Source organism: Pyrgilauda ruficollis, unplaced genomic scaffold, assembly GCF_017590135.1.
Source record: "Pyrgilauda ruficollis isolate IOZ18807 unplaced genomic scaffold, ASM1759013v1 scaffold13, whole genome shotgun sequence".
NCBI classification, from domain to species: Eukaryota; Metazoa; Chordata; class Aves; order Passeriformes; family Passeridae; genus Pyrgilauda; species Pyrgilauda ruficollis.
This window is the reverse complement of record NW_024511432.1, coordinates 12,688,316-12,711,345: the sequence shown is the minus strand read 5'-3', so window position 1 is coordinate 12,711,345 and position 23,030 is coordinate 12,688,316. Positions and strand designations below refer to the sequence as shown.

At 44.6% G+C, this 23,030-nt stretch overlaps 1 protein-coding gene across 5 annotated transcripts; it reads right to left on the bottom strand.

Moving 5' to 3' along the window:
• Positions 1–12,265: 12,265 nt before the first annotated feature.
• Positions 12,266–15,430, bottom strand: POP4 (POP4 homolog, ribonuclease P/MRP subunit). 5 transcript variants are annotated; one of them, XM_041459066.1, is made up of 7 exons: positions 15,378–15,416; positions 15,084–15,136; positions 14,474–14,697; positions 13,802–13,879; positions 13,518–13,579; positions 13,074–13,175; positions 12,266–12,647 (listed from the first exon to the last, which is right to left on the bottom strand). In XM_041459066.1, the coding sequence occupies exons 1-7, from the start codon at positions 15,382–15,384 to the stop codon at positions 12,511–12,513; spliced, it is 663 nt and encodes a 220-aa protein (XP_041315000.1). In that variant the 5' UTR covers positions 15,385–15,416; the 3' UTR covers positions 12,266–12,510. The 5 variants fall into 5 exon arrangements, with proteins under 5 accessions (XP_041315000.1, XP_041315001.1, XP_041315002.1 ...); XM_041459067.1 differs by having other exon boundaries at positions 14,474–14,691; positions 15,378–15,391; XM_041459068.1 differs by lacking the exon at positions 15,084–15,136 and having other exon boundaries at positions 15,378–15,430.
• Between the last annotated feature and the right edge of the window lie 7,600 nt (positions 15,431–23,030).

The window sequence follows — 23,030 nt, the reverse complement described above, 5'->3', positions numbered from 1 at the left end:
ATTCTGGGCACGCTCTTCTGAACTCCTTTCCTACTGCTGCTATACAGTGATCTCATATTCAGTGTGCTTTTATTGCACAAGATAAATCATGGTGAACAAATAACTGGTGAGCAAGTGTTTCAAAGACTAAACTGAGGTAGATTAGCCATTTCAAATATTGAAATAGGGAAAAAGCGTGGGGAACAGAGTGTGATAATCACTGGTTAATGCAAAAAGATGTAAATGACTGATTGACTGATTAGTCAAAGACAAATAAAAGAGTGTCATTCCTGAGCCCTGCTTTGCCTATGGATATAGCTTCTATTTATGTGAAGAACATGCGTTGGTCTCTTTCCTTTGTAACTGTTACCCAGGCTGAATGTGTGCATTGCTCAGAAAGGAAAAACCTTCTCTTTGTAAGGGACCTTGCCCCACATCAGTGTCTTTTGTGCAGGGAGGCATCTGCTGCCATTGCCTGGGGAAGGTTCATGCATTGAGTGCATGTGCAGAGAGCTCTGTGAAAGGGAACAAAAAGGGGAATCTTCGTTTCCTTTTGTTATCTTCAAATATAAGGGAACACAGCCATGTGGTGTGGTTTTTTCCCAAGGTGTTCTGCTGACATCCTGGAAACCAAGAGAGCAAACCTCAGCATGGCTGAGATCCCCATCCATTGACATGCTGGGTCTTTAAGTGCAGAGGTGCTGATCTGAATGAGGAATTGGGGATTTCTTCTGAGGTAGAAGAGGTTTATTGGCTTTTAGAGATTGTGTTGCTGCCTGGGCGGTGCAGGATGTATGAGATGTGACACAGAGGATGTATGGAGGAGCGCCTTAATTTGTGAAGTGTAAAAATTGGTGTCTGGTTGAGAAACCAGAGGGATGTTGTGTAATAGGAGGTTTGTGGTTGCTGTTGGGGGACATCTGAAGGGGAGGAGCTGAGAGTTCTGCTCTGTAATTCAGCTCAAGTCCTGCAAAAATTGTCCATGTCCAGGTGGTACCATTCTGCCTTTTTGGGAGAATTTTGGAAGAGTTAATATTTTCCTGAGATTTCTCTCTTACTGGTGTACTGAAATGCAGGACGCTTTAGTTTTCTTTTTAAAAATTTATTTTGTTTTTGCTTTTGTTTTTGCTTTTGTTTTATCTGTTCCCAGAATGCCATATTGCCATATTTCATCTCTAACCTCACCCCTGAAGAGCAGCTGGGGAAAGGCACTGCAGGTTGGCTCTCTCATTTGGGTTGTTTGATTTCATTAGCTTGGGAGCCCTCACAAATGCCTCAGGCCATGCACCTCCTCATGGACCCAACTTGGGAGAATCTCTTGTGCTGCTGCATGCATTAGCCTTCATTAATACAATTAGCATAATAGCGATTAGGATTCATTATTCCCAGCAAAAAGATAAAGCCGGGAATACATATCTGTGAATCGAATTCCTCAGCGCCTTGTCTTGGGAGCGCTTCATTTTGGAGTTGTTTGCTGTTTATATCCTTCCATCTTCTAGAAAAAAAAAAAGAAAGCCACATAATTGTAAAACTGTTTGGGTCAGAGAAATGCCCCGGGATGATCTTTCAGGCATGCTAAAGAGGTGAAGTGATCTATGGGACCCTCACAGCTCTCACAGCCACTCAACAGTCGAAACTGCAAACTTCATCTTCTTCAAGCACAAAAGCTACTTAGTTTCCCCATGTTGAAGACTTTTTATAATAGCAATAAGACAACTCTAGAGAGAGCCATCTAATATTAACTCCAGGGAGTAATCATCTAATCACAATCTGGGGGTGATTTGAAGCACTCATCTGGACCAAATGCCTCACAACACCCCAGGAGTGGTTTTATTGCATGATAGCAGTACCCCATTGAGCCTTATTGCTTAATTAAAAACAAATTCCCAAGTAATTTTTTTGCCTTTCCATAAAAACACAGTAGTACATAGCATGTATAAAACATCCATTAAATGATGGTAGATGCAAATTTACATTGTGAGATACAATCCGTTTCTTTACCACTTGGGGTTGAAGTTAAATGTAAAACCATTTCCTATAATCTGTGCACTGCTGTGTTTAGAGAGGAATAAATATGGGAAAGAGAGGTTCATCGTAGGATGCCTTGTTTTTATTAAGTGATATGTTTGGTCCCTTACAAAGGAATTCAATTCCTCATCCATCTTGCAGACACAGGAGTCAGTCATCACTGTGGCCTTTTCTGCTCCTTCCTGGAGATTTCCTCAGCTTGCACCATTCCAGGGCAGCTTCAGAGGAATGCTGTCCTTGTGTCTGGGAGTGCCATGGCTGTCAGAGCAGAGAGCAGTGCTGCTGCTGGGTTTGGGATCACACAGCACACTGAACAGGGGTGCCCACGTGTCTTTGTGGGCTCTGCAGTCTGACAGGGATTAAGCCTGGGAGGTTCATGGTTTATCCCCTTTGGTGGTGCTACCCACAGCTGACCTCAGGCTGCCCTGGCTGTGGCTGAGATGTCTCCCAGTCCTGCAGTTTCTCTGGGAAAACTGCTACAGCTGTGCAAGGGCCCCTGCTCTGCTAGGGACCCTGACTGTGCCTGGGAAGTGTGAAAGTCCTTCCAGTTTCTGTAGAGGAATGCCTGGGCTCCCTGACACCTCCGCAGAGTGCTTTCCTAGCCCAAGGACTCTGAGTGTTGTTTACACGGGAAAAGGATAAGATGAATGTGTTCTCACGGAGCATGAGAATCTGCTTGTAGATAGGGCCAGGGACTCACAGATAGGGAGGGAGGGAAGAAACCATCAGTTCTAGAAACTGTTACTAATTGACACAGGGTGTTGCTCATCCAAGGCCGTGTTAAATTCCTGAACTTACAGAAAAAGAACAAAGGCTTAATACAGCTACGAATAGTGTTTTGTTATACAAGAAAAAATAAAGGGGGTGTGTTCACAGGGGCATGGAGTAGAGGATTCAGGGAGTCGGTACCTTCAGAGATGTCAGCCAGTGGGGCGAGGAAGAGGGTGATGTGGCCAGGAACTTAGGATAAAGAGCAGGCTGCATCCCCCAACAACCTGAGAGACCCCATGGGAAAAGCCCCATGGCCTCCCCCTTTATTCAGATAAAGTTACAGGACTCCTCTGTCTCCTTTTTGGACACAAACCTCTGGTGGTGTGGGTTTTTCTGCATGCATGTTACAGGCAAAGGAAGCAAATCCAGGTTTTTAAATGTTTAACCAAAAATCATACAGAGAGTGATGGAGCCGCTGCTCAGAAGTCCTGGCAGCCAAAGCTGTAATTGGGCTTTTGGCCACAGCACTGAAATAAAAGGGGGAAAAAAGGGGGAAAAATGACATTTTCCTCAGATTTGTTTATTGGGCTGCCTTTAATTGAATGGTGACAATCTTGCAAGTACAAATTTTTAAATAAAAGCTGAGAATGAACAGTAACTATTACTCTGGTTGTTCCAGGTGCTGGAGCCTTCTCATGGTATCTACAAGCTCAGGATAGAGGATGACACTTGTCAGTCTGTCCCACTGTGGGCCCCACTGTGTTGAGCACATCCTTCTGGTTTTCCCTATCACATGGTGGCTCCCCAAGGGAGCAATGTGAGTATCTACTGCTGCATTTGGGGTTATGGAGGCAGTGTGCTTTCTCCTGTACTTAGATTTTGCAAAAAAATAATGTTGAGGGTTGTTTTTTTTTGTGAACACTTTGATAGAATGCTTTGCTGACTTCATTTTTAATGTGTCATTAGAGAGGTGTTAAATGTTGTGGTTGTAGAGGATTTGTTATAAAGAGGCTGCAGCATTGTACTGAGAAAATGGATGAGAGTAAACTATTGCCTGCTTCTGCTGCCTGAGAGCAGTCTGAAGGAGCAGCTAAAAGAATAATTAAACCTCTGTATTTCCAACAGTTCTGTACTAACCAGGGACATTGCCAGGTCAGAAAAGGACATGAAAGAATCTGACAGTGTTCTTGAACAAGAGACGTTTTTACCTGAAAGATCTCTGCTGGCATTATTAGGAATGCCATTATCTTGCTTTGATCTGACTCTCTAGGACTGGCTGCTCACACAGCTGACCCAGGGCAAGCAGCCAACAAAGGAAAGCCCTAATGGACTTTAATACCTTTACTGAAGGGTTTCTCTTCCCATCAGATGTGTGTCACTTTACAAAGGCCCCTTTCATCTTAACGTGCCTGCTGGAGCTGGCTGGCAGCAGTGGGGCCAGCCCAGCCCTGGCTAAGGCAGGGTGTGGCAGAGTGGCTGTCACTGCTCCAGCCCTGTCCCCCTGTCCAGCCCAGGGTGGAGCTGAGGGGGTCAGCAGCGCTGCAGCCTGGGTGCTGGGCAGGGCTGGTTCTGCTTCAAAACCTACTGCAAAAAAACCCCCAAACAGTGAGAGATGCCCTACCATGGCTGGTTTTCAGTGGGTTTTGGGTTTTTTTGTTTGTTTGTGTGGTTGTTTTTTGCTGTTGTTGTTGTTGTTTTTTGTTTGTTTTGTGTGTTTTTTTGGGTTTTTTTTGTTTGTTTGTGTTTTTTTGTTTTTTTTTTTTTAAAGTAGGTTTTGAAGCAGGGCTTTGTTGGCCCAAGGCACACCTTGGCCATGTGAAATACAAATGCCTGCCTCGCTCTGACTGCAGCAGAGCACAGACCTAGCCTGTTCTGTCATCTGAGCACATACGGCTAAGCTTTAGGACACAGAATAAAAATTATATCTGCCTTTATTTGGCCTTTTAAATGAGGAGTCAGGAATCTTGTGTGGATGGGTCTGGGATATTTATGATTCCCTTTAAGAGTATATCCTTCCACTGAGGAAATGAGGAGTGTGATATTTTAGCTGTTGGAAATGCCTGGCTTAGTTTGGTTCTGTTTCCCGATTTCATTTTGACGTGGTAGGCAATTCAGACAATATATTTGCAGCAAGGAAAATGGAGTTGTTATGGAAACATCTGAGCGAGGCAGCTGACACGGGGTGAGGCAAGCACCAGATTCGCTGTGCACACAGACACACTAAAACAGCGAGTTCATGTAAGGTAAGGGAGCAGTTTCTAGGCAGTGTCTGCTTTCTGGGTGGTTTTCTGGCGCAAGAGGAAAAAAAAAAACACTTTAAAACTGTGAGCATGTGGCTCCATCTTCTGGTACTAAAGCAAAGTGAGTTCCTCTGGATACAGATAGAGGTGAGATTTCTCTATCATTTTTATGTTAGCTTCTACGAAAGCAACAACAAACGCTGCAGCAGCAATAATAATAATAAATTAAAATACCTGTGCCCTAGAGCCAAGCTACGAATAGATTCCCTGAAGCCACAAACCATTCTGCTGGGAGAAAACTGCTTTTTGAAACATTCTCTTAGGTGTTTAGCCCCCAGGTGGAAGCGGTGTTTGCTCAGCGTGGGCTCTCCCAGGGCAGCCTGGTGCCTCTGTAGGTGCTGCTCTCCTGCATTTCTTTGTTTCCCTCTGCAGCAACATCTTTGGCAAAGCAGCTCAAATTCCTGATGCATCCTCGTGGAAATGCGAGCTGGGTAGAAGCAGGAGTGAATGGCTCTTGGAGGCAGACTGCCAGAAGTCAAAAGAAAATAAAGCTGTTTTATGACTTCACCAAACAATGAATGTTGTTACAGCGCATATTGCGCATGCTTAATTGAGCTTGATTACTCAATCTGTTCACCTTAGCAACTCAGTTTAATCAGAAGCAAGTCATTGTTCAAAACCAGGAGGTGTTATCATTTGCTGGGTAAACCTTGGGTTTTCTAAATAATCCTAAAGAATTGCCCAAACTTTGCTGCTATAGAACAGCACCCAACACAACGAACAAAAGGTAGTTATCTTGTTGAGGTGCTGTCCTAAAGCTATTGTTTGCAAGTCATTGCAAACAGGAGGCACTGCTCTGTAAACACAAAATTAACACTATGGACCATGTGTTTAACTTGGTTTATTCTGTGTACAGATGTAAGTATGTTCTTTTTTTTCCCCTGGATAGTGAGCCTAGGATAAAAGGATCCCAAATTCTCTGTACAAAGCACTAGTTTTCAGTCCAAACTACTTCATGGCTGAACAGTGGCAGAAGGTGAGGGAATAGAAATGTAATGGCCCCGTGCTTGTGCCACTCTTAAGATCACTGCCATGAGTGATAAGTTACTTGCATGCAGCGTTGGTCCGTGGGGAGGGTTGTGTGGAGACCTGCTTGGAAAGAGTGCATTCCTGCATGGCAGGGAATCATAGCACGAAAATCATTCCTAAAGTAAGCACTAGCCAGGGCTCACCATCACAGCCTGAGCAGCAAGGCTGTGGATCAAAACTGCAGGTGAAACCAGCCTTTACTCTTCACTGTGGTGCTTTTAAGACCCGACACTGAGGGAAGCATTTTAAATGGCCACAGGCTGTGCTGATAAAATACAATTGTAACCTGCATAGCTGGTATTTAGTGCTTCTAACCTGTTCCTGAGGCTGGGGCACACTGCACTTCCCCTTGGCCCTACCTGAGGTTTTCTCTTGAGGCTGCTTCCAGTTCCTGCAATCTTTTTTCCCCCTCTCCCCATATTTCACCTTCACTTTTATCCCCTTTCATTGGCGAGACCAAGCTCTAATTTCTAGTGTCTGTGTCTCTCTCCATATCCTGTGCATTATTCAAAGGGATCTGCTCACCTTTTACTACAGACCTCTTTTATTAGGGAGTACAAATCCTACCCAGAGTGTGTTTGATAAATCAGATCTTTTGCAGACATCTGGAGATTGTATTTGCAAATCCCCAGCCAGCTTGTTTTGTAGTCATTGTTACCATAATTCAGGTTAATGTTGTTGCCACTTTTTACTTGCTAAAACACATGTGGTGCTTTATTGCTTAAGGAAAAAAAAAAAAAAAGTGGCTGCCTTGGAACAGAAGTTCTTTTAAAACCCTTCCTGAAAGTTTGCTGTTTGGAGAAACAAATGTCAAATCAATTGTCCTATCTTTGAATTGCCATTGTGAAAATGCAAGCTGTGAAAAGAGATTACTTGGGTTCTGCAGTGGGGAGAGTGTAAGAGTCTAGACTGAGAATGATGTACCAATGGAGACCTAAAATAACAAGTGGAACAAGTAAACTTTTAGCTTTTCCTGTAAAGATTTACTTAAAAAATATTAGATCCCAAGCGAGGCTGCTCATGCCAAGTTTTAAATCTCATTTGAATTTTTATAGCTGTTATAATCTCTGATATATAACCTTGGAAATAGGGGCTCGTAACAGAAATGCCAAGTCCCTTGACTATTGCCTCACAAAAAAGAGTTGCTGTAATAGGCTGCAATTCTGAGACAAGTTTGCAAGGCTGGCTTATGTCTGCATATCCTCATTCAGATGGGTCTAAGCCGGGCTCTCCACATTATCTGAGGTTATTTGTGTACGTGATGAGCCATGTGCAGCTGTACCAGCCTTCCCAGCAGAGCAGCACAGCCTGTCCTTATCCACAGAAATGCTCCCACAGGAGCCTTGGAGCTTGGACATGCTGGTAGGGAAAGTAAAGAACAGCTTATTTGCTGTTTTGCTGTCCTTATTCTTCTGCATTTCTGCACAGAAGAAATGGAAGTTCCCAAGGAGCCAAAAGGATTCCACATGCCAGTGCTCTTCTCCCTCTCATTATCATACGCTTGCAATCAAACTCTAATTTTTGAAATAAAAAACCTGCAGGATTCTTTATTGGGACTATTAAACCTTCAATCTTCATTATTTAGGACGGCTACTTACCTTTTACTCAATGAAGCCATAATGCAACTGCTCCTATAAAAACTATTGAAATGGCTACTGTGGCAGTGAGTAGATTTTCCTCCGTGTAAAATAATCTTCTGTGAGTAAGACATAACTATCATTCACATTAATTAGGCAGCCATATAATGGGGTGTTCAATAGCTATTACATCATTTAAATTCTTCAGTGAGCACCTCAGCCACCCAAGAACTATCCAGCTGAACATTTCTGAGTCCATAATTTTGAAATAATCCTGTAGAGGAAGAATATGCATGGCAGAGTGTTGCAGACAATTTCACCAAGAAAAAAATTAATTTTATTCAGATTTATGGAATTATTTTATCATTTACAAGAAGTGCATAATCCTTTTCTTCCCTCCCTCCCAGAGTAATGGTGCTATAAAGTGGAGCCTATTTTGGGGCTGCACTGTGTGTACACCAGAGAATGTCCAAGGAGCTTGTAGCCAGAGGCCAGTGATGGCAGCTGGACACACAGACACACAACAAGGACATTTCCCTGCACATTCTGCTATAAACCTGGGGCCCTGGTGCCACAAGGCTCAGCTGGGAAACCCTGACCCACAGAAAAGTGAGTGCAGTCCTGATTGAGGCTTTAGGTTTGATGGCTTTTACCCTTAAAAATCATCCCCTTAAAAATTCAAATATGAATCCTTAAGCATTGATATTCAGTTCGGGTTATTGATTTAAAAATATTGAGGTGAAGCCAGAGTCCTTTGATTTGAATATTATAAATAATGTTCTAACCATGTTATGATATATTTTTGTACCTTTTAAGATTAGTTCCTCAGTAAAATGTAGATATGCCATGAGAGTAGGAGCTGTTCAGATGACTGTAGAAGAGAATGGTTATTACAAGATTGGGCAGTGCCTGAAAGTAAAGGAAAATAATATGTTTTAAATCAGTATGGTTTGGCAATATGGGAATAGCTCTTAGCAGAATGAAAGAAAGGAATAGCCTAAAAATAGGCTGGGGTGCAGGGCAGGCTAGAATGTAAAGTTTAGACTGTGCCTTTTCCTATCAGTTATGTTATTTTAGTTAACTGTATACTAATTTTTTTTCTCTTCTCAATGGTTATAATGTACTGTACCTTATCTGACTAACAGTAGAAAGCAGCAGAGAGCTCTCTTTACCGGGAGAGCTCTTAATTCAGTATTAAATGTTGGGTTCTCTGTAGTTTTCCATAATCCCTATCCAGCAGGCAGAGCCTGCAGAGGTAGGTGTCAAAACCCACCTGCAGGTAGTGTCAGGTGCTGTTTGTTCTGCAGCCCAGGAGGTTCGTGTTTGCCAGATGGAACTGCTCCTCTCAGCAGCAGATCCTCTGTTGCAGAGATCCTCTATTTTTCATGTTTGCTCATTGATTTGATTAAACCACTACACTGAGGAAGATTTCTGCCCTACCAAAATAATTCATTTTCATCCCACACTGTGGGGACTTAGAACTGGAGTTACCATAGGAGTGACAGAATTAAGGATGGGGAGCATGAGACAAGGGCAGGTGAAACCTCTGGGAAATTCCATGGAATCACTGTTGCTGTATGATTGATTTTGGTGTGTGGGACCATGGGCTGGTGAATGATGCAGCACGACAGGCTTGATCAGATTTTGGGTTGTCTAACAGCAGGAAGGAAGGTGAGCATTTGTTATGGGAATGGGCACATGGAACTGTTCTGGTTGAGGGATTGCTCTGTTGAGACAAAATCAGGGCCAAGCTGGTTTTGAGAAAATACTGCTGTTGTTTTCTGAAAGCATGGTCTGGATCAGAATTTTGTGCTCTGTCTTACACTTCTCTAAAACACTGGATGAATTGAATACATAGAGTTAACACCAGCTACTTGCTGCTGTTATTTCAGTGATTTAATATGAGTTTGTCAGTCATAGATGGTTTTTAGGGTTTCCACTGTATTGCTATCTAACCCATTTTTTAAATGACATCTCCCTCAAAAAGAATTTTCCATGTGTTTTCTTGGATGTGAATTGGCTTCAATTTCAAACACATCCTACAATGAATTATTTTGAGGTTTCAAACAGAAATGACGGGATTTTTTGTTTTTCTATTCTTGCTTAAGTGTTCAAAATTCAGTAACTTAATTGCTTGCAATTGTTTTGGTTCATATTAGTTATAAATATACATACACAGTAATAGGGGAGCAGAAATGTGTGTAAGATAGTGAGACATTGCTCACTGCTGTTCATTATTCCCTGGTTAGTGACAGTTTAGGTGTAAAAATCATGACAAAAAAGTCCCTGCTGAGTGCAATCCAGAGTTGAACATATGAAGGACGAAGCATATTAGAGACAGCTGTGATTAGTTCTCCAATTTCCCAATATTAAATCCATTGGGTATTTACTGTCTCAGCTAATGAAGAGACAGGGAATGGCTGTGAATGGGCAGGGGAGGGCTGGTGAGCTGTCACTGTCACCTCTCCCAGTTTCTGAGGAAGTTTCTCAGCCAGCACTGGGGAGTTTAATGTGCGCTAGGAAAAGTGAGCACAGAGCCCATGCCAGGTGGGACTTGGCTGATTTGCTGAGGGTGGGAAGTGTCCCAGCTCTGGGGTGGTTCAGCTGCAAGGAGCCATGGCTTTTGGAGCACCTGGAGGCTTTGCAAAAAGGCCTCTGAGCTGATTCACCAGCTGCAGGGAAGGATCCTGGGTGCCTGGGCTGTTCAGCTCTTGTTCTGCATTTGTCACCTCTCTGTGCCACTAGCCTGGCATTACTCTGGGGAGCCCTTTGCCATCTCCTGGGCACCCTTCACTGTAAATATCACTGTGCCTTGCTCTTACCAAGGCACTGCCAGGCAGTGTTTGTTTTTGTGCTTGTTGAAATAGTTTAAAAAATGCAAGTGCCAGTAGCTATGGGAAGTTGTATCGTGCTCATCGATGTGTCCATATGGTGGAACATGTTCTGTCCTTCACAGCACAATGAGACATGATTGTGCCTAATTCCAATTTGTACAGCATCCCCATTAATGTCTCTTTCAGCCCTCCATTAAAGGCCCTTAATGTTAATTAACTGGACTATGCCAATAAAGTTCTATTAGCTTCCCCCTATTAATTTAATATTATAGGCATTTAACAGATGTCTTAATTAGATGTTACATTGAAGGCTATGAGCAAAATTAGAACTAGGTCATTGTCATGAAAGGAAAGTTTCTGTTATGATTTATGGCTTCTGCAGCTTTGTTTGTTTTTCCTTCTGACCTCTTACAGGAAACCAAGAGTTTTAATTTTAGAGAATGTTGAAAGGAGTAATGGGTGGAAGGTAGCAAATAACTTATGTCTAACCGCTTTAACACATACTGTTCTTACTTCACAGATAAAAGTTCTCATTGGTGTGAAATGACTATTTCTCCATATCTGTCTCTGGCAGGAACACTGTTTTCCCCATCTCAAGGGCAATACTTCATAGAATTGCAACAAAGATTTTTATTTCTATACCAACTCCTTCTATGTCCTGATTCCGAAGGATCTGTTTTTGAACACCAGAATTGTCCACACTGTGAGTTCATCCATTCAGGGATGGTGAAGTTGGGTTGTGTCTGAGGAGGTGCAGCTCTCCTGTGACCTCTCCCAGCAACAGGTCAGGAAAGGAAGTGGGAGCTTTGGGGGCCAGGTAAGTGTTTGTAGCTCTGGGGTTGGAGGTGGTGATGAGCTCTGGCTCTCTGCTGCCCTGTGTGCCCCCCAGTGCAGGTAAAAGCTCTGACTGCCCTCACAGCCCAGCTACTCAGCTTTGGGGTGTGATTGTGTCAGGAACAGCTGTGTTCTCTTTAAAGAAATTACCCTGGTTGGCTACAAATGCTTGAATGGTGACAGGAAAAAAAATTCCTAGGTATAAGTCTTTCATTTGATAGTGAAATTGATGAAAAGCTCCTGAAAGTTACACTTAAAGCCACCACAGAAGCACTTTTATAACAGAAAAATGTTAAGCAATCTAAATTCAGGGGTCACTTCCACCTCCCAAACACATCAGACCTGTCCAGTCAATGAGGGATTGTAATCTGAGCAATCAAAAATGAAGTGTACAGCAAAAAATAAAAAAGGGGCTGAGAACAGACAAAACACATAGCTCTGTGACAGGTTAAATATTCATAAAGCAATTCTGTGGGTAATTGAAATACAAGATTGAATGGAGGTCACTTCCACCTGTGAATTTCTAGCTTCAAGTGGTTCCCTGTTCCAGGCTGTGCTGTATCCCTGCCCTGTGCCATGGCAATGTGTGCTATTGGTACAGATACCTGACTTAGCCTGAAAGCAGCAGGCTGGTAGTGAGCACTGGGCAGCAGCCAGCCTGCAGGGCTGCATGGTTACAGTTATACATATATGTAAACATTGTGCACACCTGTAAGAATATCAACCCCAGCCAGGGCCACTCAGATAAAACCTGCCACTGAAACAATTTATTTGCATGTGCCTGCAGCAGGCCAAGATGCTGATGCTGGCCCAGGAACAATGATTATAAACAGCATTTGTCAGCACCCGCAGTCTCACTGCAAGCACCTAACAGGCAGCTAAAGCCCAATTTATACAGAAAGCATTTATTACAGAGTTACAAAATATAATTGTCACAAATTTACAGCTATAAACTGAAACAGAAGCCAGGTAGTTAATATTAATAATATAACTTTAATAGAAGACAAAATATTATATACAAATAAAAAAACCAGACACAACCAATTTCAATAGTCAGTGAGACTGCTTAAAGACAGCAGATACTGCTCATTCTTCAGTAAGAAGAAATGCTTTATGAATATTTCAGATGGCTGTTGCTTCTTCCATCTGCCAGAAAGCCTGCTCTTTGAGCTGCAGGAAAACAGACGTTTCTCTGAATGCTTCTGAGTTTCCATGAGATCACAGGTCAATAGTTCCTTTCAACTTGAATTTCTTTGCAGATCGCTCACTTGCTCTGAGCAGGAACTTGCTGCCGTAGATGTAGGAAATGAACCCATCAAGCTCCAGGCTAAACACGTTGTTAAGCTTGGGAACAACTGAAATGCAAAAGGACACAAACAGAATAAAGTGTGCTAGTGTAAGTCCCTGCTATGGAAATATCCTGACACACCAGGGGATGTTATTCACCTGGAGATATGAGCCTTGACACATTTCAAGGTTTTTGTACTTTCTCAAGAGAAGAAAAATAACCCAAGCCTCTATGCTTAACTGGAATTACCAAAGTTAGTCCTCATGCAGGAGCATACAGCTCAGTGTTGCACTTTTTAAAAACTGCTCATCTCTAATGAGATGTGTTTTGGGCAAGATATTGGGCTGTTGGGTGGTGACTTCTGTCACTCTATGCAAAAAGCCAAAAGCACTGATATAAACCAATGCACTCAGAGGCACAAAATGAAGACTGTGCTCAAGAATTTTTTATGATTCCTGTCATGAAAAGAACTGAAAAAGAATGCCTTGTATACCTTTTAATTTGTCCTCTTTAGTGATAATTTTGAAGACGTGCTTAAATTCTTGTAGAATGATTCCTGTTATCCCAACATAAGAGGGGCACTTTGATTTTGTAACTGAAAGAACAGAAGTAAATATTAGTAAATTTCAGATGCACTTTACTTGCTCTTCTCCTGTTGCCTCATGATTTTAAACATTTTCAAACATAAACATTTAAACATTCTGAAATAATGTAGTTACAGCAATCACTGGTAAAATTTGCAGTTAAACTTTACAACCAACAACATGATTTTCAAGAGTAGTTGTAAAGTAATTAGAATTTTTAAAGAGAGAAATATGATCTCAACTATGTGATTCTAGAGTGAATGATACTGAAAGGAATTTAAAAATAAGCACCTGAACTGCAGGATCATCTCCTGAATTTCAGATGATGTTCTGCAGGCAAACAAACACAATACCTGTAACAATGGCTCCATGGAGATCAGCTTTGAGCAGCTTGCCCTGAATCATATGGGGTTGCCTTGAAGAAGAGAACGGGATCAAAGAGGAAGGAAAAAAATCAAACGAATCGTCAGATTTACAAAATCTGACCATGACTATTATAATCACAGTAATTCTGTGATTCTGTGACATAGCACCAAAATGCTTATCAGTTAGCCACAGTGTTTCAAGCAGTAACTCAGTAAAACTGGAAGTACCTACTGTATAAAACTCTGACTAAATTTAAAACATGCCAACGTACGCATCGGGTTTGAGTCCATGGCACAGGTCTCTGATGTACTGTTTCCAGAGCTCGTGGAGTGGGAGGAAGATGGCATATCTGCAGTAAAAAAAGATAAATTAGAAGTATTATACAAAATTTAGTTATAAAAAAGTCCATTGGTTGGTTGCTGAAGTAGTCTGTATTTCCACAGAGTTGTCTGACATTTTTAAGTTACACAGCCTTAAGTTGCCCTGCAAGGTGACCCACTCCAAACAGCTGGTTTACTTTATAAAACAAGCACAAAGCATGCTCTTCTCTTCCAACCCAAAACAGTGATGTGTTTTAGAGCGTCAGGCTAAGACTGAAGAGATCTCTCCTTTTTTCCCCACTCTTTTATCTCCCTGCTTACTCTGTTGGCATGATAAATTCAAGGAGCCTTATGCAGAATTTTGACTCTTTGGTCACAGACAGTCCAACTTTACAAACTGAAGCCAGAGGGGATTGTGTCTGGGTTTGATTTCTTGTCATATTGAGGTACACAAAATGAGCTGAACAGAAATGAATCTTTCACCTGTGCACACAAGAGAACTCTTTTCATGCTGAAATGCCACATGACTTTACACACTGCAGGGTTCCTATCCACATCAACATGCTGCTGCTTTCACACACTTTTGATGTATTACTGCACAAAGAAGACATTTAAAGCCTTACCTTTGCTGCTCAGGTTCAATTTCAAACAGACGCAGCTCTCGCCTCTGCTTGGCAGTAAAACCTTTTGTTTTCCTCCTCTTTTGCTTGGTCTTTTTCTTATGGTAATGCTCCAGAACGACAGCTTTCCTGGTCAGCATGTCCTGGATGGCTTCATCTTTCATTTTGGGCATGCTGCGCTTCAGGAAGGCATGCACAAAGGTCTTGGCTTTCTCTGAGCCCTGGGGCTAAAGATACGTGAAAGGACGCTTTAAAATGGTATGTGTTAATTAAGTTAGAACTCGCTGCTGACCGGGGGTTTCATCAAGTCGGCAAAATCTCGGTGGGAAGGGGAGATCTTCCCGTCAGGGCCAGAGGAGGGAGATGTTCCCACGCCGAAGGCCCTGCGGGCAGTGCCGAGCGCGGGCACACCCCTGTGTGGGACTCACGTTTTGGAGGAAAAGCTCGTGTTTTGCATTTAGTTTGAAACAGCGAGTTCCAAGAGGGATATACAGGGGAGCCCGGGGACCCAACCCAGCCCCGGCCCGTCGGTGCCTAACGGGGTTAAAAGGCCGTGCAGGAGGGGGAATCGCCAGGTGACCCGGCAGGCGTTCCGGGGCCCGCATGGTCGTACCTGCAGCCGCAGCTCCCCGGTCTCCTCGGGCGGCAGCCGGCGGTACAGCTGCCCTGCAAGGCACGGCGGAGCGGGGTCACCCCCATCCCTGCCCCGCATCGCCCTCCCTGCACCCCTCATCCTCCATCGCCCCACGGCGCCCGCCCCGCACCGCTCACCTTGCACCGCCCACCCTGCATCCCTCACTCTCCACCGCTCTCCCCTCGTCCTTCACACTCCATACCTCGCCCTCTATCCCTCACCCTCCCCTGCTCTCCCCCATCCCTCTGTCCCCTCTCTCCCCGGTCCCCTCACCCTCCATGGCGTGGCGGCGCAGCCGGCGCGTACTGATGACGGTCGGTCGCACATGCGCGCAGTGGCGCCCCCGACCTGGCCACAAGGCGGCGCCGCTGCCCGCGGGAGCCGGCGGGCTGCCGTGAGGGGAGCGCCTGTAGTAATTGGCTGTTCACTGCTCTTGTACTAATAAATCCTTTGAACTGGGAGACGCTGAGCAACAGATATTTCATTTACTACAGTGGGAGTATTTCTTTTTAAAAGCACTGTCAATCATACTTTCTGTAACACAAGCCACCTGATTTTCTGTGGTCATCCGCCGTGTGGGTCTGGTCACGGACTCGCGGAGTGCACAGCTCTGGTGTTGAGTTCTGACATGTCCGTGTCCTTCCCACAGGAACAGCAGGGTCTGACTCGTCATGGGCTGCCTGGCCGTGCCAGTCCTCACTTCTCCCTCATGCTGCGGTCACTCCCACTACAGACGCTGAGAAGCACATTTACACGTTTCCTTCTCTTGCCTCATTTGCTCTGGAGATCTCCCTCGCCCCCGAGATTTACCAGTGTGGTGCTGGAGCCAGCCACTGCCCAGGCTCCAGGGCCATGGCAGGCACAGGTCCTCTCTGTCCCTACTAAAGCTCCTCCATTCTCACCTCTCCTGGCAGGAGAGACGTTCTTTCCTAGTCCCACCCTGTCCCACACAGCCTCCAGCCACAGCCCTGGCTCTGCTCTCAGTGGTTAACAGTGTCTCAGACCTGTCCTGGAGCTGCACACCCAGCACATGAGATCTTGGGTTAAGATCAGCCCTCCTGTTTCTAGCAAGCAAGGTCAAGGCATGGGAAGATGCCACTCAGTGTGAGATTTACATGCTCTGACACATCAGGGCCTCTTTCCTTCTGGGACAGGACAAAGTCCTGCTCGCTTAAAAAACAGAAGTGTCTTGAAACCAGCATGGCCAATTCCTTTTCCTGCCAGCCCCGTCCCAACTCCTGCAGTTCTCTGCTCAGGCATTATTCTTCTCCAAAAACAGAAAATATTTATATTCTTGTCCCATGGCGATATTTGCCTAGCAGATAACTAAGCACTGCTTGGTAAAGGATATTTGGGGAGGGAGTTATGGAGGCAGGGTATAGGAAACAGGATGATTTTGTTGAGTGCTGCTGTGGGGGCACAAAGGTATTAAAGTGATCCCTAACAGGGAATGAAATAGTAGATCTCTCTGGATGTGTGTAAAGGAGAAGGGGCTGGTGTCTGCAGAGTATTAAGCATGAACAGCAGCTGGTTTGTATCACAGACCTCCTGGCAGTTAAATACGTTACCACAGCAAGTGGATCTCTTGGTTTTACAAAGCATGGACTCCTTGAGTTGTCATTGCTACTATGAGAAGATCAATTTTCATGAATGGAGTACCAGGATAAGCGCTATGGGTCTTTAGGGCCGTATGAGTGCTCCTTCACTGGATTTATGCTGCAATTCTTAGGGCACTTCAGGGATTAATAGTCAAATCAGTGTTGGCGGTGCTGGTGTTGTAAATCCAATGATCCAGGCTAAACTGGTGCCTGGGGAAACCAGCCTCTTCCAACAGCTCTACATCTTCATTTCCCAATTTACCTTCAGATATAATGTCTGAGGGAGCGAGCTCAGCGTGTTAGTGTGTGTCCTGGCAAGAAGGCTCTGCATCAGGAGTCGAGACTCACATCAAATAAACATGAAAAAGAATAGGTGAAGAAACTGAGAAACTGCAGAATAGGCAAAGGCAGTTTGTAGACAAGAAGAAGAAGGCTCAGAGAAATGAGGAAAGATGGGTAAGATGTGAATGTAAAGTGATGTGGAAATATGCCAGCAAATAAGTATAATGCGTATTTCGGGATATGCAGCACGCTGTCTTAGTGTCTTAGAATTTTGAAGCTTCTTACTTCACGTAAATCCCCTTGGAATAGATTTGTAGTGATAAAGTTCCATGATATATATTATTAATACCATGTTATAGGTGCCAACATTGGTGTTTCTTATCCAATTAAATCTATATGGCTTTATTTATTGCTCTCCAAAAATAGTAACACCCCACTCACACCTATGCAAACCCCTTTCATGGACACAATCTAGCAGTGTGCCCTAGGGGAGGATTTTGGGGCTGCTGAACTGCAGGGATGGGCAAGGACCTGTGTTCAGGCCAGGCTGGGGAGCAGCAGTGTCCTGGGAGAGCTGGGTGGCTGTGGAGCAATTACACCATGAGCTTTATTGTGACAGTCACAGAAAGCTAAAACTTGAGATGTGAAGTGACCAAAGACAGTATAATTAAGGATGTTTGTGTGACACAAGAATAGCAGATCAGGGATTAAAAAAAAAAAAAGTAATTATGAACTGAAGCAAGAGATGAGCGTGAAGTTAACTGGTGTGTGCAAAAAGTCACTGGGCTGTAATCACTGTTATACTTTTGCTGACAGTGATGCAGGAAATAAATACTGTAATTCTCTAGAAGGACTGTCTCAGCAAGCATTTGAGCTCTCAAGATCAATATAGTTTATTCCTCTTGGCCAAATTGTATTAGCAGCTGAATTTGTTCCCTAGGGACATCTGTACTGGTGAAAATAATTTCCATTTAAAGCCCTCTGATCTGATTTCCTCTATCCAGATAATACAATTCCCACCCCCTTCCCATGGCTGTGCTGAAGCAGCATCCATCCAGTCCGTGTCAGCCTGCCACCATCCCACAGCTCCTGCCTGCACCCAGCCTTGGCATCCTGCTCCTGACATCTCCTTTGGGCCTGGGGGAGCAGTTTTAGGGCCAGTGGCTGACCATACCCAACACAGCTGTTCTCCCCCAGCACTGGCTGTGCAGCCAGCACCTTTCCAGGGGGTCAGCACTCGGGGTTCCCTGGAAATACCTGTCTGGGAAAGGGTCATGTCTGGGGGTGGTGGGTGGGTGAGCAGGGTGAAATCTGCCATCCAGCCTGGTGGGAACATGGAGTGATTGACATGGGTAGCCTGAATCTTCACCTCGTGTCAGTGTAGGTATGCCAGAGGAAGGTTTGCAATATTTGTGTGTGAGCCCAAACTCTTGCATTAGGGCCTTGGTTGAGTGATTTTAGATTGCTGTGTTTGACTGATGAGCAGCATCTTCTGAAGTACCATGTATTCCTCAAATGTGTCTTTTCCATATATTTGTCCATTAATTTTTCTGCTTTACCAGCTCGCCCTTAACTCAAGGCTTGTCATCGTGTTCTGCCCCCGCCCCAAACTGACAAACTGTCCTTCCCAGCTGAAGGGTCATTATTTCCTTGCAGTCCTGGCTCCTTCTCATCTCAAATCGCAGCTGCTGCTCCAGGACACAGACAAAAGACTGGCTTGTCTGTGCCTGACAGAAACAAGAGAGCGCTGGGAAGCACAGTCCAAATAGATCTCAGTGGCAGAGACATCAGAAGCAAATAATCATCCAAAACTGTTTGCAGAAAATCCCAATGGTTTAATAGCTGGGTTTTAAAAAATCAAAGTGAAACAAGGCAGGTTTTTGGCAGGCTGTGCCGTGTCTCTACAGCTGCTCACACTAGAGGGCAGCCCGAGACTGTACAGTGCTGTTGGAATTCAGCTCACTGTCTCAGAGTAAAAAATAAATTATAAAAGTTTACAAATTGTGTCCTCTTACGGAAGAAATGTGTCCCTTTGCAGCTTGGTTTGGCATACAGAGCTCCAGTTCCTTCACATACCAGCCTTTTCTGCATCACAGTATCAGTGAAAAGAGGATTGTGAAGGAATTCCGTTTCACCACAAATTAAGGAGGCCATTTTTTTAAACACCAATAAATTCTTATATCAAAATAAGAAGCCACATCCGTCTTAAAATACTTAAAATATGAGCAACCCTAGAATACCTGGAAATAACTACTGCAAACTACAAATACCCAGCCTTGGCACACAGAGCAGTGCTAAAATAGCAACACTTGCTTCCCAAAGCAGTAGCAAGCAGTCAGGAAAGCTGAGGCTTTGGCAGCTGATGTTTGGTTTCCCTGCGTGCTGGGATCACGTATGATCCAAACACACATCAGCATGACAAGCACCACTTCTGCTCCTGAACACCTTGTATTTACTAATTAATACCAGCATTCAGCATTCATGTATTATTCCATGAGAGTCTCTCACAGTTATCACTTTTGTTATGCTTTGAGTCTCATTTAGAACTTGTTGAATATTCTATTTTAAAACTTAATTAACATTGGCTCACTTGTGATAGGGAGGTATGATGCAAAAATGAGTATTAACAATAGTAAATTAGAAAGTAATGATAGTTATTGGAGTTTAAGGTATTTCATTTGGTTTTGGTTAAACTACATAAAATTAACACAATTCATTACAATTTGAAAATAATACAGGTGTATTGAAAACAAAAGGTGTATGTTAAAATAATTTGTGTTTCCCTGCAGCATCTTTGCTGTGTTTCCCAGCAGGTGCTGGGGCCAGAGGCAGGGGGAGGACACCCTGCAGCCCAGGGGGCTGTGGCTGGGGCCGTGGGCACTGCCTCTGGCACTGTGACCCCGGAGGGAGCAGGAGGCTCCAGCCACGCTGGGCAGTGTCTGCAGCATGGCCCCCTCCTGCCCAGCTCCCAGCCAGCAGCTGCTCCCTGCCAAACAGCCGCCGTGCCTGGAGTTACAACTGCTGTGAAATCCCAGGGAAGCTGAGAAGGTTCATTAACTGAACAGATACGAATTTCTCGTTTTTCCTCTATAATGAGGCATCCTTCTCAAAAGCATCACTCTCAGCAAAGCCCTGCTCCTGCCAGACTCTTTGGAAACAGCATGCTGAGGCTGTCAGGAGTGAGCCATTCCTTTTAACACAGCAAGTCTGCTTGTGCACCTCCAAAGGATGCAGCTGCTGAATACACTGTGGAACGGCTCCTCTGCAGCACTCAGCTTCAGGTCCCGCTGGTTTGAACGCGTCTGTCACAGCACGCCAGCTCATGAGAGTCCTGCCCAGGGGACCTGTGTGTATCAGGTGGAGTGACCCAGAGGAAAACAAGTGGGAGCTATTTGTCTGTTGAAACCGGGCTGAATGAGCCCCGCTGGCACAATCAGCACCTGAACTAGCAGTGTCCCGAGCTGCTGCCTGAGGCAGTCTGAGGGGAGAGCTGCGATTCCCAGCTGATAGGGAGTGGTGCATACTCACACAGGGTGCTGCTAACCCATAGCGCTGCTGGGACCATGTTGGTAATGCATGGAGGCAGCATTACATTTATAATGTTCCTGGTTATCTACATTGGTGTTTTATCAACTAATTATAGAGGCATCAGTGACTGTATAACGTGTGACCCAAACCATCAAGGGAAATTCAGCTAAATCCCCCTCACTGGAGTGCAGTGGAGGGCACTGAGCTGTGCTCAGGACTCTTGAAGTTTTCATCCATGGGAATGTGAAAAGCTGTCACAGCATCTGAGGGCTTGGACTCCCACTGCAGGCAGGGTCCTTATGAGCAGTGGTCAGCTCCTTGCACAGAGCTGGCGATGAGGCATTCAGCTCCCTGCCTGTAATCCCATTTCTTCGGGACTGCTGAAGTGTGGTGGGGCAGTGAGGGGGTTAATGCTGCAGCAGTCCTTTGATAATTGAAAAAGAAAAAAGCCCATCCGAAGCTAAGCAATACAACCCCCTGTTTGAGGTCAGTGCTCTAGTAAGTGCTTTTTAAAGAAACAATAACCTGGTGCAATAGAAAACATTCTGTCCCTCTCTTCAGTAGAAATCTGATAAACCACAGAGAGAGGCAGCTGTCCAAGGAGATAAAAGTAATAAATGTGGCTGCAGTTCGGGAGTGAGTTAGGCTGTCAGGCTGGTAATTAAATGAAAGCCCTCTCAGGAAATGCTGGAAGCTAATAGATACACATGGAGATGCCAATTCATTTGCCTCAGCAATATATGTTAATTTTAGCATGCGATTAATTTATACATTTTGCAGTGGGACGAAATGGCAAGGATGGGAGGGGGAGAGCTTTCTGGTGGTAGAGATTATTAAGCACCTTATACTTGTTAAAAACAGAACAGTGTGTGAAAATGGCAGAGAGAAAATGTTTAAGTACATTCTCTAAACAGAGTTAACTAATCACAGGCTTACACCTGACCCAAAGCACTCTTGCAGACAGCTGCCAGGGGCTCCTTGGCTTTGCCACAGCTCAGTAAATACAGAGCCCTAGTTAGCAGGTAGCTCGAGTCACTCTGTGTTGCTGTGGTTTTAAGGATTTCTGAGTTATGAGAGTGTGAAATGAGGAGTGCTGCAGGGGTGGATCCCACTGCAGGAAGAACAGCGGTTATTTGGGACTACAGCAAGCTCAAGGATGGATGCTCTGGCAAGTGTACAGAGGAGCTGCAGGAAAGGACAGATTTGTATGTAAAAGCACGCTGGTAATCACTGAGAGAGCTGGCAATCACCAAGAGCTGGTAATCTTCAGCAGAGCTGGTGGTCACCACAGAGCTGTGTGTGCCATGCAGGCTCGGGACAGTGAGCAAGTCACTGCTCAGGACCCCATCAGCTTTAGCTGTGTGGCACACTGACCACAGAGCTGCCCAGCTCCTTCTGGTTTATGGTTGTCCTGTTCTGGAAGAAAGCTAATTCTGAGGGCAGGCAGACACTGAAGCAGGGGAGATGTTCTCCTGCAGTGGAGGGCAGTGAGGGGGCTGTGACCCTGCTGTGGCTCAGGAGGTGGGTGTTTGTGTGCTACTGCCTCTCTCTGAGGTCCTTTTTGAAGCTTGCATCACTTCAGTGCTATCTGTCACAGGTGCTATCATGTAGCTCCAGGTGCACAGCTGAGGACAGACATGCTGCTCCCAGTGCATGCCCAGGCCCCCGGTGAGTCTGGAGCTGCCAGTGCTGGTGTCTGCTGGTGGGCAGCACCAGGTGCTGCTGGGGACACGAAATGAGGCCCTGATTTACACATCCAAGTGTGGCATTAAGGGCTTGACTACGGGTATCTCAGCGCTGAAACACACACTGCAGCACAGCAGGCTTCTTTCTAAAAAAAGCACTCTGATCTGTGAAATTATCAGCATTGAGGCAGCAGAAGCAAAGCAGATTTTCCTTTATTTTCTTCTGCCTTAGAGGACGAATACTCACTTGCCCTTCAGTATGATTACAGCCCATTTACCAACACTTCTTTTTTTTTTGAATTTCAGTCCTACATTTTGGAACAGTCACAAGGAAGAAGTGTGTCTTTTCAGAGCCTGGAGCAGCCAGAACAAGGGTAAAGTTTATTTAACAAAAATAATAGTTCCAGCTGAATACATATTGTAAAATTACAGTATCATTTAAGTAAAATAGAAATGGTTGTGGGTCAGGTCAGGGAAGGAAGATAATGACATCTGCTGCAAAGTGCATCCAACAACTGCCTTCGCATTTTAAGTTTTTTTTTAATTGGATGATTTTTCTTTTCTCTGTGTAATTATACAAAATAATATAATTAAAAAAAATGTACTAGATGCTGAAAGCAAAGTGGACACTTGCTCAGGGATTGCAAGTAGAAGCATTATAAGCAGTGTCTCAAATGCTGATTTCAGAGCTGTGGGCTCTGTCTTTCCAGGATGGAGGTCTGTGTCCTTCCTGTCCACACATGTGTCCCCTAAGGGACATTCTCCCTGCATGGCTGGCCAGGGCAGGACCCTGAGGGACCCCACGAGGGCTGGCCCTGGCTGCACACTCCTTG

Coding starts and splice junctions, on each gene's coding strand:
- POP4 (XM_041459064.1), bottom strand. CDS start 15,182: ATGCGGGGCAGGGATGGGGGTGACCCCGCTCCGCCGTGCCTTGCAGGG. Junction 13,880..14,473: donor ATTGAACCTGAGCAGCAAAG/GTAAGGCTTTAA, acceptor TTTTTACTGCAG/ATATGCCATCTTCCTCCCAC. Junction 13,176..13,517: donor CCATGGAGCCATTGTTACAG/GTATTGTGTTTG, acceptor CTGTTCTTTCAG/TTACAAAATCAAAGTGCCCC.